The 19,842-nt window shown below is 27.4% G+C and overlaps 1 protein-coding gene across 1 annotated transcript in view; it reads left to right on the plus strand.

Moving 5' to 3' along the window:
* Nucleotides 1-19,402, plus strand: part of LOC148227409 (protein O-mannosyl-transferase Tmtc2-like) — a 284,374-nt gene extending 264,972 nt beyond the window's left edge. Inside the window, exons 9-11 of the mRNA XM_088201697.1 lie at nucleotides 1,806-1,929; nucleotides 17,527-17,647; nucleotides 17,722-19,402. Of these exons, the coding sequence (XP_088057823.1) occupies nucleotides 1,806-1,929; nucleotides 17,527-17,647; nucleotides 17,722-17,755 (279 nt within the window). The 3' untranslated portion in view covers nucleotides 17,756-19,402. The remainder of the gene's footprint in view (nucleotides 1-1,805; nucleotides 1,930-17,526; nucleotides 17,648-17,721) is intronic.
* Nucleotides 19,403-19,842: the final 440 nt, after the last annotated feature.

The following is a 19,842-nucleotide window of genomic DNA, read 5'->3' on the forward strand; positions in this document are numbered from 1 at the left end:
AAAAATGTAAGGTGTTGTATCACGTATCCTGAAAGTAGCTACAAGAGATACTAGCAGTCACTGTATTTTGCATAGGCTTGCACTGTTGACTACAAAAATTTCCACAAATTTAAAAAATGTTATGAAGAAGACGTGTAAATGATAAACTATGTAAAATCTAGACCACTTCAATCCAGATTGATTAAAATTTTGTGCGATGAAACGAGTAGTGAACATAAAGCACTTTTATTACATATTGAAGTGAGATGGCTATCCAGAGGAAAAGCACTATTAAGACTTTATGAACTTCGAAATGAATTATTAGTCTTCTTGAAGGCATAAAATAATTTGCAACAATATTTTATCAAATTTTTACCAAATCCTTCCTGGTTGATACATCTTGCATATCTGGCGGATATTTTTACAAAGTGCAATGATGTTAACTTATTATAAGGAAAAAGTATTATAATTTTAAATATGAGAGATAAAATTTAATCCTTTGAAAAAAAATTACAATTTTAGATTTTATCGGTTGAATCTAATAATTTTGATTGTTTTCCTGTCTTGGATGAATGTTTAAATGAATTGAATTTTCAAGTTGATAAAATTTAGAATACCTATAAAACTTGAAAATAACTTTCGGAATATTTTCCGAAAACTAGTAAGGACGATCGGTATCCATTTTCCGTGACAGTTAAACCAGTGGGCTTAAGTGCAAGGGATTATGAGAATTTAGTTAATTTAATTAATGACTCTGATTTGAAAGAAAAATATAAAGATCAGCCATTAACTGATTCTGGGCGAGTGTGACTGGAGATTTCCCCAATGTGTCAAAACAAGCTCTGGTTTGTTTACTTCCATTTTCCACGACGTATTTATGCGAAGTGGGATTTTTTAAATATATTGCAACTAAAACAAAATACAGAAATAGACTCGACGCCACGACAGATATGAGAATACAACTGACCAATATTGTGCCTGATATAACAAAATTGTAATTTAAGAACTCAAAATCATCAGAGTCATTAAGAGTTTTATTTTTTTGGGTATTTTTATGTTTTTTAAATAAATTTAATAACATTTTTTACCCAACCTAAAAAATAAGCTAAGTGTTCCGCCAAAATTTTCGGATTTACAAAGTGTTCCGCCGCTGAAAAAGTTTGGGAAACCCTGACCTAGTCAATTAATGTATGTAGATATATAAATATATAATTAATTATTTAATAACTCAAAATTAATTAATTATGTAGAACTCTAAGAAGTAGACATTATTTATGAATTGTAATTTTACATAATATTTTTATACTAAGTTGAGTTTGTATATATTATCAATAATACCCAAATTTTTTTATTTAAGTTCTGTTGGTAATGCCATAAACTACTTCCGCGTTTAATTACCCCAACAGCATAATATCATCATTTTTTCCACAAAATTAACATCATACAACAAATGTTCCGACACGCAAAAACCACTGCTCAAAAAATGAAAAGATTGCCTCAATAACCATTTCTTATGTCGGTGGTTCTAATACGGCTTTTTAATAACTACCATAAAAATCGTACATTCGCATACACATACATAAACCGATCGGTTTTACGATGGCCGTATTTGGTGATAACTGATGGGGTGATAAAATTATATTTCACGTTTCCGCTCCCTATGTATTTACAGTTATGGCAATTTTTATATGCGGATCGCGATTTCGCAGCATCCGTATTAAGAAATCTCCATATTAATAAAGCCTAGATTTATGTCGTATATTTATAACCTTATTTAAAATATATTTATTTGTACACTGTATTTATTCTTTGTAATATTGTTGCAGAGAGGAAAAGTGAAATTAGCCGAAGAGCGATATCGAAGATCTCTAATTTCATTAGCTGGGCTTTCAAAGGATACGAATAGATCAAAAAGATCTAATTCCAGAATCTTGAATAGGCGTCTTTTAGGTAAGTTAATTTGTTGATTTAATAATAATTTTAATTTTCAATAACATCCGCCCTTCATTGTTTTGAACGAAATTTATATTTACATATTTAAATAATGTTTACGTTATTTTAATGTTAACAAAAATTAGGAATTCCGTAAAATATGGCTTATAATATTATAAAATGATTAAATTTAAATATTATTATATAATTTTATACATATACAAGATACATTATTATTTTATTAAATATTTAATTTATTACAATTTATATTATATTTTAATATTTTTTTTCATAATATAATATAATATTTTGATATAAGAAATCCTATATATAAAAGACTGGACTTTCGTGTCTAAAAGAAATATATTCAGTTAATATTGCAGAGTAGGAGCTTTAATTTTTTTATATACGCTACAGTTTAATACCTTTAAATATCATTAACTAAACTCAATCAATAGTTTTGACTTTGTATATTTAACGTTTATGTTGCCAAAAATATTTTTTTTTAATAAGTTTAATACTTTCGTTCTTTAAATATACATCTATATAGTTTTTTATTGATTTTTTAGCAAGTACGATGCTAGTATTATATAAAAACCTAATATCAGGTTACCGTACATTTTGTAAATATTTTTTATAAATTTGGTTAGCGTAATGTGATTATAATCTGTTTTAAAATGTTTATACAAAAAATAGACAGAAAAAATATTAATGTTTTATATCCATCACAATAGACTAGTGGTATAGGCCGGTAACAACATATTGAAAGACCTTGTTTCGAATCACATATAAACCCAAGAGTTTTTTATTTTTTATTGCGACTGATAGATCAGAATTTATGGTTATAGTATACTTTTAATCATGACCGATCATTACAATTCAGGTTTTCATAACCTACAAATCGAGAAACGTTGTGCATAGTGTAGTTATATGTAGGTGTGAGCTGTAATAATAATTTATATTTAATAAATTAGATGTCACTGATTTTATTCTGGTGTCTCACTGCTTTCTCAGTAGTTGTTGATTGTGTTTACTCAATTGTTACGCATTGGGCTAATGCCTGGCATATAGCACCGAATTTATTACAATATTTTTTTAAATAAAAAGATAAAAAATATTTTAAATTAGTTTTATTATACGATTATTTTTCTCGTAAAATATGAACTACTTTTAACGCTGCTATATCCGTAACAATAGTTTTATGAAGAATATTTAAATGAGCTATGTTTTTTTTTTCTTTATAAGATTTTAGGTCATACATTATGAGAGGAATATTTTTTTTTGTATTTAGAGTTCTAATGTAGATTTATGTATACAGAAACGCCTATAAAATAAAATTTTGCAGTATTACTTGTAGTAATATTTTCAGTAAAATTGGATCAGCTAAAAAATATAGCTTTGGCGTTCGTTTACTGTCCGTTAAATACATCTATTAGCTATTAAATTACCAGATTATCCAAGGCTAATAATATTTTATGTTACATATTTTAAGGCAACTAACTGCCTTGATCACAAACTTAACTGAAAAATCTCTGGGCTAAAGATGTTAATCAGGTGGCCGAAAATACATTTTGAACTTACTGTATAAGTTGCATTTAAAAGTTTAAGCCTTAACTATACTTTTGTCGGTGATTTTAATCAGAGGCAGTAGCTTGCTGTAACCAAAAACATTTATAGGGCATTGGAATCAAAAACGTAATACGATTATCTCTACCTGCTCTTTAAATTAAAAACGATTTAAATAATCTGTAGCGTTCTGAAATCAACAGCTTATTGTCTAACGTTTGTTTAGCTTTGATTAATGAATTACATACAGCTGTAATTTTATTCGGAATAAAAAAAATATATAAATATTTTTTTTTGGGATACATATATACCAATATAACCCCATAAATGAATTGTCCAAATAATTAATGGTAAAAGTTGTAAAATTATTAATTTCACAATTAATTTGATTTTATTTTAAAGCGTCCATTAAAATAAGTAAATAAAGGTTATGTCTTATTTATTAGTATTTTTTATTTAAACCCCATTTATACCGTTCATTAATGACTATAGTATTAACTTTTTTTATATAAAAGGTATTAATTACTTTAGTAGCATTAACGTGAAGCATATTTGCAATTGTTGTATTCATAAACAATTTCCATTAAAGTAAGAACTTAATTAAAAAAATCCTTGAATATTAATATTGGCAATTTATATTTGTAACTCATAGTTTTTTTTATTAAATATTAAAATATATAGTCTGTAGTAGTTCAATGCGAATGTAATGAAATAAATCTCTCGTGATCTGATACTAATTGTTACCCTACTAATACCCTGAAACTATACAGTTTAGTTTTGTACTGTGTAATTCAATTAATTTAAAATCAAGATATTTTAACCTTTATACTTTTAAAACACAGCGTCGTATCTTTCGAATTTCAAAATGTTGACCTTCGTTATTTATCCTAGGCGCATATACATACAACCCTCTCGATCAGGTAAGGTACGTTTCCTGCGTAGGCAATAAGTCACGATTTAAAATACAGCCATAGCAAAAGTCGACGTCGCAAGGATCGCCGGGTGTATTCTTAGTCTCGAGTGGCCCGTAACGCCGCCAATAAGGAACTTATCTCAATTAAGAAGGGCTTAAGGGAGTATTAGGCGGGGTATAAAAGTTTACACCGTGATTGGTGGGCTGCCTATCCGCCGGTAACTTTCTCCACTCGGCGAGGCAAACTTTTCTCATTGTCCGCGGATATCTATGTATCCTGTGTGGTACAAGATACATACGTAGGCATTACCCATAGGGAGAACGAAGCAAGTGGACCAACCGGACCAACTTTCTCGAAAACCATATGGGCGATGTGCACGCTGGAATTTTAAACTTTTTCGCTACGGCTGAAAGTGTTCTTTTCAGATCGCGGCCATTGTCTAAATTGATGACGCGAAATGGACGCAGAAAGTTTTCGCATTTACCAGTTGCAAATGTGCTGTTGAGAAAAGTCCGTAATAGATATGCACCATTCTGTGAGTGCTTTGTTTCTAAATGTGTTTTTTCACATTTCAATGAGTATTTTACAATGAAAAGCACGACACACCAAACATGTATATTGTAAAAAAATACTTTTACTTTTCCTTTGAATCTAATCAAGTTAAGTTTTTAACATTGATATGATTTAATCAGGTGTTCTCGATGACCTTACAGTCGCCTCTGTTGACATAGTCATCACGAGCAATTAACCTTGCAGATGTTTGCAGCATTACACATCCTGCAATACTGTAATTTGTCTTAAACCTGGCAATAACGTAAGGCAGCAATACAAAGTATTGCTTTTTAGTGTAATATTTAGAAGTGACAATCGTTATACAACATTAATCTATTATATTACATTTAGAGTTTTGCCCCAATTTGTACATAATCTCTGGATAAATTCAGATATTTCTTAATTACAACATTCGTCATCAGTTAATATAAGATTTGACACCACGCAAGGTAAGGATTTTAATATAAACATACTACACAGAGTAGTACAAAACAACTATTTCAATATTTGTAGCAGTATTTTTAAATATCGAACATAAGAGACTTTTGCTGAAAATACAACACAAAATTTTGCCCTTGAACATTACTTGTGAATCGTTAAAACTGCAGTTAAAAAAATCTATAAGAACATAATTATTTCCATGTAGCGTCAATGTATTTTATCCATTCCACCTACGTATTTCATACTACATATGTATGTTGCAGCTAAATGTAAAACACACTTTTATTTCTATTAACAGTTAAAATATATTTTAAATATTCTTAAAAATCTTACATTTAACTGCTCTCTAACTATTGCTTTCAATTATTTTTTTAAGGGTTTTAAAGTTTTTTTTTCTGTACTGATGCGTACTTATTATATTAATTATTCTCGAATTTCCATTCTTTAAAAAAATAATTATAACCTTATATACTTTATTACGTGATGGAAAAGTAATTTGAACTTTTATTTTCTCTAAATAAATTTCCTAACAATAATTATTTGCGATATACCAATTACGTCGAAAGTTAAACGCCTCCGATTCGGCAACAGGACGAACATCGAAATTTATTTAAGTGAGTAAATCTTCTTTGAAGGCTTCTACTCAAATTGGTTAAGTGGCCTCTTGTTATTTCAAAGAATTACCACCGACTTCTCTTGCCAGTAGCGGTAGCCCTTTGCTTGTAGCCCTTATACATCTGTTGCGTACTTATTACCGTCTTTTGTCCGATGTCGCAATTACCGCCGGCTTGTTGCCGTACTACTTGACTGTCTTTCCGCAAAACCGTGAAACTATATTCCTTGAAGACTTACTTACACACATACGTATGTGCAACTTTTATGTGAAGCAATTATGGCAGTTTTGTCTGGAGCTTTCGCACGCTGTACATCTTATTTTCTGTACGACTTTATACGGAAAGCTCTGTGCCAAGGAACATGAGTGGAGCCGAGCTCGAACGTAGAGTTTTCTTATCGAGCTCATCTTGTATAAGCGAAAAACCAGCTTACTGTGTGTAGGTACTTGTGAAATACTCAATAGTGTGTATGGTACGAGTAGTTTGGTATGCCATGAAGCTACGATGCTTGGATTTTCGTTAATGCTACAAGAAGTTATAGTTAAAGTTTTAAGTACATGTGTATATACATACTATTACATTTTAAATAGTTAATTGCAAAATAAAATAACGAATTTTAATCAAAATTTATATTAAAAAGGCAAAATACATTTTTTCATATTTCTTTAAGAAAACCAGCTAAATGTTATTTTTAATGATTATCTTAGAAATTCTGATATATTAACCGAAAATTTTCTTGGTCTTAAATTTTTTAATCTAGCTATTTTTATTTTTTCTGTATCTAGTAATAAATTTAAAAATAGTCAACTATTTTGTTCGTATAAACAGGCTTTATTTTTAACTAGATTGGACTTTTTAGTAATAATATGTTGTAAATCATATAAACTTAAAAAATTGTATAAATTATTGAATGTTTTACATTTTTGGTAATACATCTTTAATATATATTTTTATACATTTACCAAATTTAAGACATAACGTGGAATAGTATTTAAGTATACTAGTTTTACTTAGATTAATAAATTTATTATTGCTTTATAGATATTAAAATAATAAAAACTTCCAAATCAGACATTGATTTATATATTGTTATTTAGTAAATTATTATCCTAGACGCATAGCAAGTACATATCAAGATAATATTTTCAAATAAGGGTACATTAGTGCTAAGCTTGTAAGCAGTATATAAAATTATTTACAAAATAAATTATCATTTTAAAACAAAAAACTCTCTCATTTTTTATTTTCGCAATGAAATCAGAACAGTATATTTGTTAAAACTGATCATGTGGATCATTCCTTTGTTTCAGAAAAATAAACCATTAGACTAAACAGCTTATGGTTCAGGCAAAAATTTAATTATATCAGATTTCTAATATAACAATCAATCAAAAAGAAAACACTTCAATGTTATTAAAATAATAAAATAATTAAAAAGAGGTAGTGAAGAGAAGCGAGCTACCAGTCAAATTACTCGACTACTTTTAAATGGAACGCATAAACTTATACATACATATATACCTCATTTTATTGTAAATCAGAATAACTAATTGAATAGTTTTGAAGTAAAATTTCACATTAGTCTCTGCCAAGTCAGACTGTGCTAAATTTAATTATAATATAGCTTAAATTTTGACCGATCATTATATATTTGTTAAGATTAAATTAAAATTAGTAAAACGTTTTGTATTCAGACATTTATTTAATTAATTAATAATATAATTGTATCTGTAAGTTATTGTTTTTTGAATTAAGGGTGCATTAGCATAAGGCTGTTAAGGAGTATATACGTATATTCACAAAATAAATACAATTATTGAAACAAGTTATTTGATTACACTTAAACTTCGTGATAAATAAATTTGTAATTAATTTTTAATTGAAATTATTATATAAAACAATGCATCCTTATATATTTTATTTATGAAATAAAATAAGAATTATATTTGTTAAAACTAATCACGTAGATCAATCCTTTGTTACAAATTGTTTTACTAAAAAGCTTATTATCAAACATAGAATTAGATTAAAACGGCTTTCATAAATTGTAACAAATTACAAAGGAAATATTTTCGATTTATTGAATTGAGAAAAGGGTTTAACATATTAAAACCAGGTAGTGAAGCAAGTGAAGCAAGCTACCAATAGATTGCTCAACTATTTTTAAATGCGCCACATAAATTTATACATATATTACTCATTTTATTGTGAATAATAATTACTTATCTCGAAAATTTTTAGCGATTATTAGATTCTCGTTATGATTAATTTTAATATATATTTTTTATTTAGTGCAATAGGGCATTCAGTTGCTACACCTTGAAGAGAACCATTGTATCACATAATATATGTGTATATGTAAGAACCATATAATATTCCAAAGCAAATCACAAGATCATAAAAAGAAAACGGTGCTGTTATTTTAATACAGAGATGTGCCTTCAATATCATTAACTAAAAATAAACAGTTGATGTACAAGAAAAAGTATTCTAATGAAAATATAATCCATAATTGCAACAGAAAATATCGCAAGTATTAAATAACCGAATCAGAAATGAGGAATAAACCTAATGAAACATATTTTAACAACATAAAAAAAAATAGCGAACATGTACTTGATACAGTAAAATATTTTTTTTTAAAGAGATACCCCAAATTTGTTGCAAACTTCTAGAAATTTTTCTTGCTCTCACAGTTCTTCAGTACAATACGTGTTCGTTAATTAGTTGGTAAAATAAATACAATTTATATTTACAGCTTGTTTTTTAATACCACTAATAGGGCTTCAAAAATGTAATTAATGGTCATGTTATAATAAATATAATATAAAGCATTTACAATCCTAAATTTAAAAAAAGTTTGTACATAGTAAGATTTATCATTTTTCGCCCTCTTTTTATTCCTATGAAGAGTCGAATTACAGCTTTGGGTCATTTTTGGGATCCAGAGACTAGTGAAAATATTTTTTAGTAAAAGACATTGTATATTTTAATTTAAATAAATTTATTTTAAATGTTTGAAACATGTATTATTAAAAAAAATCTAAATTGCAAACCCCAGATAATAAATCTTAATTTAAAAAAAATACACTAAAACCTAATAATCATGTTCATTTTCTACGTCGAAATCAGCTCAGTCATATTTTTTATAAATGTAATTTATGACGGAGAAATGTATTCTATAATTCAGACATAAAAGGTTTTCTACCGAGTTTTTGCGTCCAAATTTCACCCTAATGTTGGCACCGTTATTCGTTATTATTATATAAAATTTTATTAAAAAAATTATATTTTTATAAGATTATTATTATAAAAATCTATATAATTTCCATGGCATCGCATTTTCCTGATACAAATACCAAACCAAGATTAAAAATATAATTTAACCATTCATACAATGTTTAGCTAAATTGAACTCTTTACACCTTGATTTTTTTCAACTTATATCATGTCAGTATTATTTTCTTTATAAAACTGTTCAATTAGTTGCATTATGCCTGATTTTTAGGTAAAATGTAACCTTTGTCAAATATAGATTTTTAAATAAATATTCTATTTGAAATACCATTAATAGTATTTCATCTTCGACGGTCATACCAGCCAAATTTTCAGCAAATGATCTTAACATAAATTTGGCCAATGAAGATGACTCTTTAATAACTTCACTACACATTGTGTTAAGACTGTACCACAAACATACAAAACTTTTCGCTGGACAAGGTTGCAATTGTGTGGTTTTCTTATTGTTGCATTTTATAAAGTGCTTCCAAACTTGCGACTGATTTTGCTTGAAATTAAAAAAATATTTTATAATAAAATTACTCTATAATATTAGAATGAAATGTATTCTGGGTCCGATCCGGGTCAGAAACCCTAGTATGTGCATAAAATAAACATTTACTTAAAAATAACATAAATAAAACAGTTTGAAAAAAGTGGTTTATTTTACTCCCAACTCTCTAAATTATTACACTCACAAAATTCATTATTGCTAAAATAATAAACCACAAAATAATTTGCAAAACATAAAACCTTATCATCTCCCACCGCGTTTAAACGCTAAATTTCAATTCGATCATCTTTTCGCAGTAAATACGTGAATTATTCAGCAAATCTGTCGTAACTTATACATCCCAGAGCTAAAGTTTGAGCACCGCAATAAAATAACGCAAATTGGCGTCTCTCGATTTTATTCGCATCTTTTGCAGCGTATAAAACTCGGATAATTCACGCCGCCGGATTTAGGTGCGGGAGATGGAAGGAGAGTGAGCAAGGATACCCTGACTGACTTTGGAAAATTTCTATTTGAAGTTCGCGTCCCCAAATTCGCCGAGTGTAACTGAAATCCTCTCGCTTTACATCTATTACGGCAAATCTCTACCCATCTGCCCGTCCCACGGAATCTGCCACCCACCCGTCCGTTGTTAGCAGAAAAGCCTTTGCGACACAAAGGAGGCTGTCGTTGCTGGACCATCACACAGGGATTGACGCTAGAATGTATTGTTGTTCCCTCTTTCTATACGTGTGTGTGCGCGCGCTCTGTCTTTTATTCTCGTATTTTTGCGTTCAATTCAAAAGCATGCAAATGCGACCCAAAGTGCAATAAAGTGCCAGGTCACCTGTGCTCTGCTCTCTCACTCTACCCTGCCTGCAAAACCCCGAAGTCAAAGGGTTGATTTATTACTTGCAAGGTGTGCGGTTAATTCTTCACGCCTTTCGCGCATCGCTGGTATAATTCATTTGGAATCGAGCAATGCTCAAACAAACAAGTGAAGTTGGTTTTTGAACGAATTTATGGAGGGTGGTTTTTGAGGGGTGGAAATTAATTTAAAGTTTATTTTAGAATGGGACATGCTTTTCATATGAACGGAATGCTACAACCACTATGTTATAATTCTGTGACTAAAACAGAGAAGTCTAACATAGTTAATCAATTGATCTAGATTAATTAGTTTATAAACGATCTTTGCAAAAAATCTTAAGCGTTAATAATTTAGTATCCTTATGGTTACATATATAAGATTTTTAATTAGTGTTTTTTCAAATTTGCAGCATCGCAACCAAATTTTATCGTAACACAATTTTGAGCTTCGGTTTATGATATGCCATTGCAACATTCCTGCATCGCACATTGTTTATTTTATAAATGAATCGATTCAATTAGCAAAATACACTAATTATGTATGCATCATACGTATATATATACATTCACATACACGCAAATCAAGTTCACACAACATTAATCCCCGCATATAACTCTTACCGATAATTAACTCGTTTGTATGGTAGAAAATTACATTTTAACATCAACAAACGAGGCACGTTTCTTATGAGGGTATTTTCGCGGACTTTGATACGCCTTTACACACACATACATATATACATAAGGATATCTAAGTATTATATCATGTAGTGTTTCAGAACAGCCGAGCAATATAAATATTCCGAAAAAAGAATTTATTTATAAGGCCGCCAAAAAGCCTTCGTTTTGAGCTCGTTAACACCACTATACCGTTCTGTCTTTAATTACTTTTACGAATCGGATACCGGCAGTACTGGAGTGGTAGTTTTTTTATTTTACATAATCTGGTTATATTTTAAAACCAAAAGGGAAGTCATTTACTGCTGTTTTATTTTCGGCGCTGTATAACGTGCCGGAAATTGAGCTGAATTAATTACGATCGCTTCCCTAGTCAGATTTTGAAGTAAGTGCTAATAAGTTTCCATCAGTGATATTTTTTATTATACATAATTTGATGAAAGAAAAATAAAAATAGCAGAAGAGAAAAATTAATACTTTTAATAATACAATACAAAAATAATAATTCCAAATTTTGCGTTTTTATAAAGTCTTAAGAAAATTTATCGAAACTAAGTGAATTTATTTTTTATGTTTTTTATTTTTTTTCACGATTCATTTTCTGAAAGAAAATAGAATCGAATAAGTTTTTTATATATTTTCTCAATTGTTCTACTACACTCTTTTCTCTAAAACATTTAATATGTTATTCATATTCCTGTTCCTTAAAATAATAATCTCGCCATAGATTTGTTTACTTATGTACTTATATAATTTTAATTATATTTCCATTTTTTTAGCTCTAAGCTCTACAAATTATATGTTACATCACATATAGATCTTGTTTGTTGTGTGAAGCATGTTCTCGTATCAAATTTGAAATGCTAGGTTCAAACGATTCGATGTTTTTTTTATGATATAATTGAATTAAATATAAGATAGTTTGACTTTTAAATTTTTTATTATTAAATGTTATCACTTGAAAATAGTATAATGACTAATAATGAGTCAAAAATATTTGATGTGATTTTTTACGATATTATGTATATCATATAAAATATATAAAAATCTTCTAAGCTATCACAAGCGTTTTTTAATGACCGTTATAAAATTGATGTTAGATAAGAATTGGGGTTTATTTGGTTAAGTATATAAACGCATTAAACTTGTAAAGTCATTTTCTAATTACTTTTCTAACTTAACTGAAAGATCGAAACAAAACGTTATATTTCTTTAGTAAATCTGTATATAGTAATCAGAAAAATGAGCTGTACATATTATTTTTTAGATCGCGATATAATTTAGTTTAGCTTTTCACACCAAATAAAAAAGCAATCGCTATATAAATAAATTGTTTTTAAAAAGTCCTAATTAGGAATTATATAAAACGATATGTACGCAAATATCCTAATTTATTTAAGCCATTCATTCGAGATTCGTTTATAGTTAATTCAAGATTCTTTTATTCATACAATAAATTATTAAAAGATTGCTTACCACCATTAAGTATATATTATTTGCAATATTGATTTATTCTCTTATGGACCACGATGTTGCAAAAGTTTCACTTTATTATCTACAGATTTATTGCAGGCGTTACTTGGAATTGTTTACGCTTAAGTTATATTTTATTTTAGAGAAAATATTTCACACAGATAAGTGGATTCAAATGCAAAAAAACAACGCACGAAAAAAATTATGCAACCGATTAAAATGTGTCAGTGAAAGAAAACTGTTACAAAATTCACCAGTAAAGATTTTTAGTATTTATCCGTAAAACTATTGCTTTAATCCTAAGCAATTGATTTAATTTAAATTTCTGTAGTAAGTATTTTTATATATTTTTTTTTTAATTAATTAGTAATTACAAAATTAAAAAAAAATTTAATTTACAAATTAAGAAAAAACAATAAATCTATTTTATAAGTCAATTACCTTTTAATAGTCCGAAGAGCATAATTCAATTGTCCAATTATTAATGAAAAATCTATAAAATAAGCCTTTAATCTCCACTGCTTTGTATGGACAAAAAGCATTAATTGAAAAATTGGCTAGAGGTAGAGACTTTGTTTAATGACAACATGGTAAAAAATGCTTTACATGTAATTAAGAATAAAAAAAAAATTTGGCGCCATGCCTCTATGAATCTAGTAGAAGCTGGTTTTACACTTGCAATATATCTCTAAATTTAATTTATTTGTCAAGTTAGATTAACACAAAATGCTAACTTTTATAAATACTCATTAAATTGTAATTCCGCAAGAGGGCAATTTAGTTAACCTATTAAAAAAAAATTATAGCAGCTCAAAAATCGCATTAAAATTTTTACGCAATTGATCAACATATAAAGAAAATTTTGTTTACTTAAAATTGTAATATATATACATATATATTTATATATATAACTATTAAATAATCATTCTACTTGTAATAATTGGACCGAAGTCGACTAGCATTTCTTAAAGTGGTTATCAATATTTTGAATATGAAAGTTTTTTGGTTACGGGTCTTTCATTTCTATTTCCATATATTATTTCTAGTAAAGATTATCTTAAATCTTCCAGGTACTTAATTTAGAATCCCTCAATAAAATATTCTAATAAGTATTTGAGGACAAAAACCGCCAGAGCCATAACAAAAACAAAAAATGACATATTATTGCAAATCTTGTAAAAAAATATCTAGCTTTCTTCAAGGAGATTGTCTTAAAAATTATCACACTTAACTAAATTTTAAAATAAGGTAAAATAAAGGACTAATATACAAATTCAAGAGTCACTATAATTTAAAATCTTTTTATTTACATAAAAACCTGTTTATTGTACCTTGTATAACCTTAAACATAATTTAAAAATTTACTGAAAATAGCTTGGAGTTACTGGAATAGTTTTGAAAAAACCCTTAGAGTGAAAATCACCTCCATTTTTTACACACATGTTTGTGATGTTTACTTAGATATCTTCAATTGGAGATTGTTTTTCTGAATAGTATTTTCGACCTCTCAATCCCATGAAAGTCAAAAAGCTTTTAGCTTCATAGTTTGTATTTACTCCTCGAACAAATAAATAGTATCAGAAACGTACTATAATTTACTTTTTACACGATTTTTAGTATTCTTGCACTGGAATCTTCTGTCATCGTGCTTTTACAAATCCGCTTAATTCTGAAAATTTTATTAGTAAAAATGTGTATATATTAAATTGGCAAACGATATCTTTAGAGCTAGTTTAAAAACGCATGTTTTAGTATTATAAATATACTTATTGTATTGCATAACTTTTCTTAAATGTGACTAGATTTATCACAGTTAAAATGTTTTATTTTGACCCACGAATAATGTTCAAAGAAAGACACAATTAATACATGCACTGAGAAAGACGTTTGAAAATTCCCTTCAAGGGCTCAAGAACGACCCAAACAATTTATTGGTAACTTTTATTAGTTTTCCCAGGAGCGCCGCCTCTCTGTTTCGTTGCCGGACGCTCGGTGCACAGAGCGTAATTATTTCTAATTTATGATACAGTCAGAACATTTCCGAGGCTTTGCTTCATGAAAAACAACCGATCGTCATAAATTTGCCCGCCCGTCCAAATTAACACCCGGGGCCCGCCGTGTTCCCAACGCCCGTAATTGAGTTCGTACTCTATGCAAATATACGTCTGGCCGCTGCCAGAGTTTTCTCCGTGTGCACCAATTTATACAATATAAACATTATACATTTAACGCGGTGCGATAAAAAAGTGTGTAGACTCGATATTTTTAAAGTATTTTCAATAAATCGAATAATGTTCTACAATACATTAACAACATTTTTAGTCTTTTTTTGTAAAATTAACATAAATTTACAAGCAATAAATATCTGGAAAATAAATACACTTTTTATTCAGTAGATGCATTTCACACAAAACAGCATTAAAAATGAGGGCTTACTTTAAAATATAAAGGATGCGATCCATAATTTTAAAAAACCGCACAACTCTAAAGTATACAAAGAATCGCCTAAAAAAGTTTATTAAAAATTTAGAAAAATAATACTGAAAGTTATTTGGCCGGAAGTAATTGGTCGATATTATTTAGGATATAGTTACAAAATCTTAATCATCAATTTTATTCGGCAAATTAATGATTTCTGCTGACTAACAATGCCATACTGAATATCAGAATAAACACAATTTATACAGTCCAAAATAAAAAGTATTTTCTAAAGTTCAATTAAGTGTTATTTGTTCATTTTTTTAGTTTTTTCACTTTGATAAAAAGTTTAAAATCCAGAATTTATAGCTTTATATCTCTTTCCACTTCTTGTAAATATAATTTGTAAGCCATTAAGAAAGTAGAGCAGCAGTCACACAAGCCTTATTATAGTAAAAAGACAATCAGTTAAAAATTAAATTTTAAAATAAAACATTTTAATCCTTCGATAATGAAAATAACGTATAAAAAATCAATATTTTTCTTATTTGCATTAAATATAAACTGCATAAAAATAATTTTTTTAATTTGCATTAAATATAAACTGCATAAAAATCATATTTTTTTTATTATTTATGAAAAATTGTTCTTAAATTTTACGTTACTAGTTTTAATTTATATAACTGGTAAAACGATTGTAGTCTGAAAATGAATGCGATATTATGGTATATAGTATTGTATTTATTATAAATCTAGAATTTTCTATTTCTTATTTATCTGGCAAAAAATATCACTTCAATTCACAAATAAACGAGATCTACCTGATTATTTCAATTAGTGGCATGGATTATATTTTTTTATATGCCTGTCTTATGGTGAATATAAATATTGTCATTTAATAAATTTGTTGGTAACAGTAAAACAAAACATAACTTTACATAAATATTAGTTGATTTAATCTTCGGGGGGAATAAACATTATTGAAGCAAATATAAGCTTGTAAAAGTGGTGTTCTAGTAGTTATAAAAATTATAACATTACAAAAATTAAATCATTGAATATATATATTAAAACAAATAATTGAAGATAATAGATATATATCATTTAATTGCTGAGAAAAAAAATATTTTATTCATAAGCACTAAAATTATTTTATATATATAAATATATACAAATACATTTAAAATATAAATGTATTTCATTTTAATTTGCTCTGTTCCTACTAGTTACCAATTACTGAGCAGTTGCATGTCAAATCGCTGTAAAGCGACTTGAACGTGCAATAGAAACAGTAATTAATAGTTAACCTAAACCCAGAAGTAGGGGCTAACTCATAATTGAAGTATATTTATAGCGCAATAATACAAAGGTGTTATTAAAAAATAATTTATGAAAATATTCTTTAATTGAGACGTAATACTATAAAATATTTATTTAATGTTAGATTATTATTTTATTTTATTTCTAATAAAATTATAAAGTAGTATATTTAATAAAATTAATATAATATAAAGAAAGTCATAGAGTATTTTGCTGATCAATCATTAATCGGACAATAAAATATATATACCTATGATATAATGTAGCACAACCATAAGAAACAAGCAAAAATAAAAATACTTTTATTAGGAATTGAATTTTTTATTACTCACTTTCACAGATTATGTTTTTATGTTGTTTTCTCTTAACATCAACAAGATGTGTATGTGTACTGTGTTTTAAGACATGCTAATAAAACCCAGGAGTATATCTTTGCTGTTGTTAATAGGATTGATTAAGAGTTATATAGATTAATTATTTTACTTCAACGATAATGTGAAAAATCTTTGTAAACATATACTAACATTATATTTATGTAGACGTAAATATTATGTATTCACTTAGATGTTTCGAATCATTATCCTCATGTAAGATTTTAAGTCTTGTTTTGTATGTTATGGAATTTCCCTTTGAGATTTACCTTAAGTATGATTCGACTTCACAACAAGACTGAGTTTTCAAAATATCCATATTAGGATGTCTATTAATTTTATTTTTTTATATATTAGGTTCCGACATGATTAATTGCAACAGTAAAAAGTAATACATATTATTGTATAAATAATTTAATATACCACTTAACGTTTGTTTCTTAGCAAAGAAAAATGTTATATACCTATAATAAAATATACAAAGTATGTTTTTAAGCTTTCGCATTTTAATTAGAAATTAATAACCATCATCATATCCGGCGGCGTAATTAAATACTCAGAGTTTCGTTATATCACCTTTATAAATAATATTTTTTTACCGTTTTATTTTTCTTGTTTTCTTTCAGGTGATTTAATTAAAGAGCAGAGCCGGAGAGTGAGAGCCGTCAAGAGGAAAAAATTCTACGAAGACGAGAGGCGCCTCAGTTCAATTTTCGGCGAACTTGACTTGCTCATATCAAATTGCAGGCAAAAAGCTCTATCCAATATCAATAATTAAAATAATGACCTAAAAATATTTAATTAAGTAAATATGTTTACAGGACCGTAGAAGCGTCTAACTCGTGCTGTACGTAATGACAACTTGTGGACGCCAAATTGCATCCTTCCTGATCCTGAAGTTAAAATGTGGCGTCTCACACATATTCCTAGATTAAAAATACAATACTGTATTAAAACATAACTTATATATTTATCTGACGGTAATTAGCACTCTTATTATTGGCTTCCAAACATTTGTACAATAAACGATAGAGTGCGTATTGTTGATGATAATGAGACATTATAAAAGTGCCTCAAAATGTCGTAATATAACATGACTGTATATAATATCATGGACTTAAAAGTATTTATAATAATAATAAATATATACACAATATTAATCGTTGAATTTGTTACTTGTATTATATACAATTATTTTGCATTATTTTTTTTCTGATTTGTATAAAATTTCTCTCAGCATCCAAGTTGGCTTTTTCGTTCATTATAAAAGTGCCTCTTTCATTATAAAAAGTATTTTGAATTATTTTATATTTTACATATTATATGAGCTTTGCATCATTAATTTATATATTTATATCTAATACAACGATATTTAGTGCACGTTGTTATTATTTTCACAATTAAATGTATTAAATTAATTTGTGGCGTAGAATAGATGTTTAATTTCAAAGGTTTCCCCAACGAAGTATTAATTTTATAATTAATTAACAAAAATATCATATCGCTTTTAAAGAGCATAAAGATATTAAAATACATATAATTTGAATAGTATATAAAAAAATATAAATTTCTAACATAACTTAAAAGCCGTATTTGCTAGCGCGCTTTGTATTATTGAATTAATTTTAAGTATTAGTTTTAGAGTGTTATGCATTATTTTACGCTCTAGTCAGCAAAAAAATGTTTATATAAAAAGATGCTGGGACCACCAAATTAGTATTATTAGTATATTTATTTTTTGCGATCTATCACGTTATCTAAAACATCTCAACAACGTTGTCAATTGAAAAATTAATATTTTTTCATTCCTATAAATATATGTATAAAAAATGCGATTAATAACCTTAATTATTTTTTAAATCGTAAAATATGTAAGGCATGTTTGAGTTTCACTCAAAAGTATAATTCTAAATTCTGCTTGTAATTTTGCTTTACTTGAATGAGAAAAAATATTATAATCATCTGAAAGCTTGTAAAAAAGCATGGTTTGATATATAAACGTAAACTTAAAACGATTGAAAGTTTCACGTAATTATATATGGTCAAATTGATGCTGATGGCTTTATCACTATTATATAAAAGATATATCAAAATATCAATAAGTGTAAATATATACCAAAAGATGTCATATTTTATTATATCATCAAAGTATTTACTATGAAAAAAATAATAATTTTTATAATTAAAAAAATGATTAAACTATATTTCAATCGTGACAGATAATAAACGATAATTTTAAGTAAAAGTTCCATGTAGATAGATTATGAAATATATTTGTTTAATAAATGAAGTACCTTATATTACATTACGTTTATATAGTATGAGAATGCTTGGTTCAATTATATGAATATGAAAGAACTTTTTATTTTTATTTGTTAGCGTAATAATTACTCGTATTTTAATTTGATACCATCTTGAAATGATACTGCATTTAATTTTGAATTGAATGAATCGGAATTATGGTTATTTGTTATGTAATATATTATATTATATAAGGTTTTATAATATACAACAAACCTTACATTGTGTAAATGTAATAAATTGTTTGACGATGAAATCATGTATTATATAATATATATTTGTGGAATTTGTAATAAGAATTGAAATACAGCTTGATTTATTTTATGTAATCCATCGTTTTATTTTATATTATAAAATAATAATTATACATCTATGGCCACGCGTATAATTTAATTTACAATAATTAAGCCCAAATTATTCACTATTTTGATACGAATCTATTAGTTTGGCAATTAATTAAAATGATCACATTTAATTGAAACTACTCCGGAGCATGGATTTAATTTTCCCTACTGTATTTACGAGTACTTGAATTACATATTTCTACGCTCTTTATCTGATAATTCATTCCCTCGTAGAAACTAGTTCTATTATACTAGTGTCACATTAACTGTCGTTTTTAATCTTCTCTTTGTAATTTT

Source organism: Plectrocnemia conspersa, unplaced genomic scaffold (genome assembly GCF_051122295.1).
Source record: "Plectrocnemia conspersa isolate PC_06_02 unplaced genomic scaffold, ASM5112229v1 ptg000013l, whole genome shotgun sequence".
Lineage (NCBI taxonomy): Eukaryota > Metazoa > Arthropoda > Insecta > Trichoptera > Polycentropodidae > Plectrocnemia > Plectrocnemia conspersa.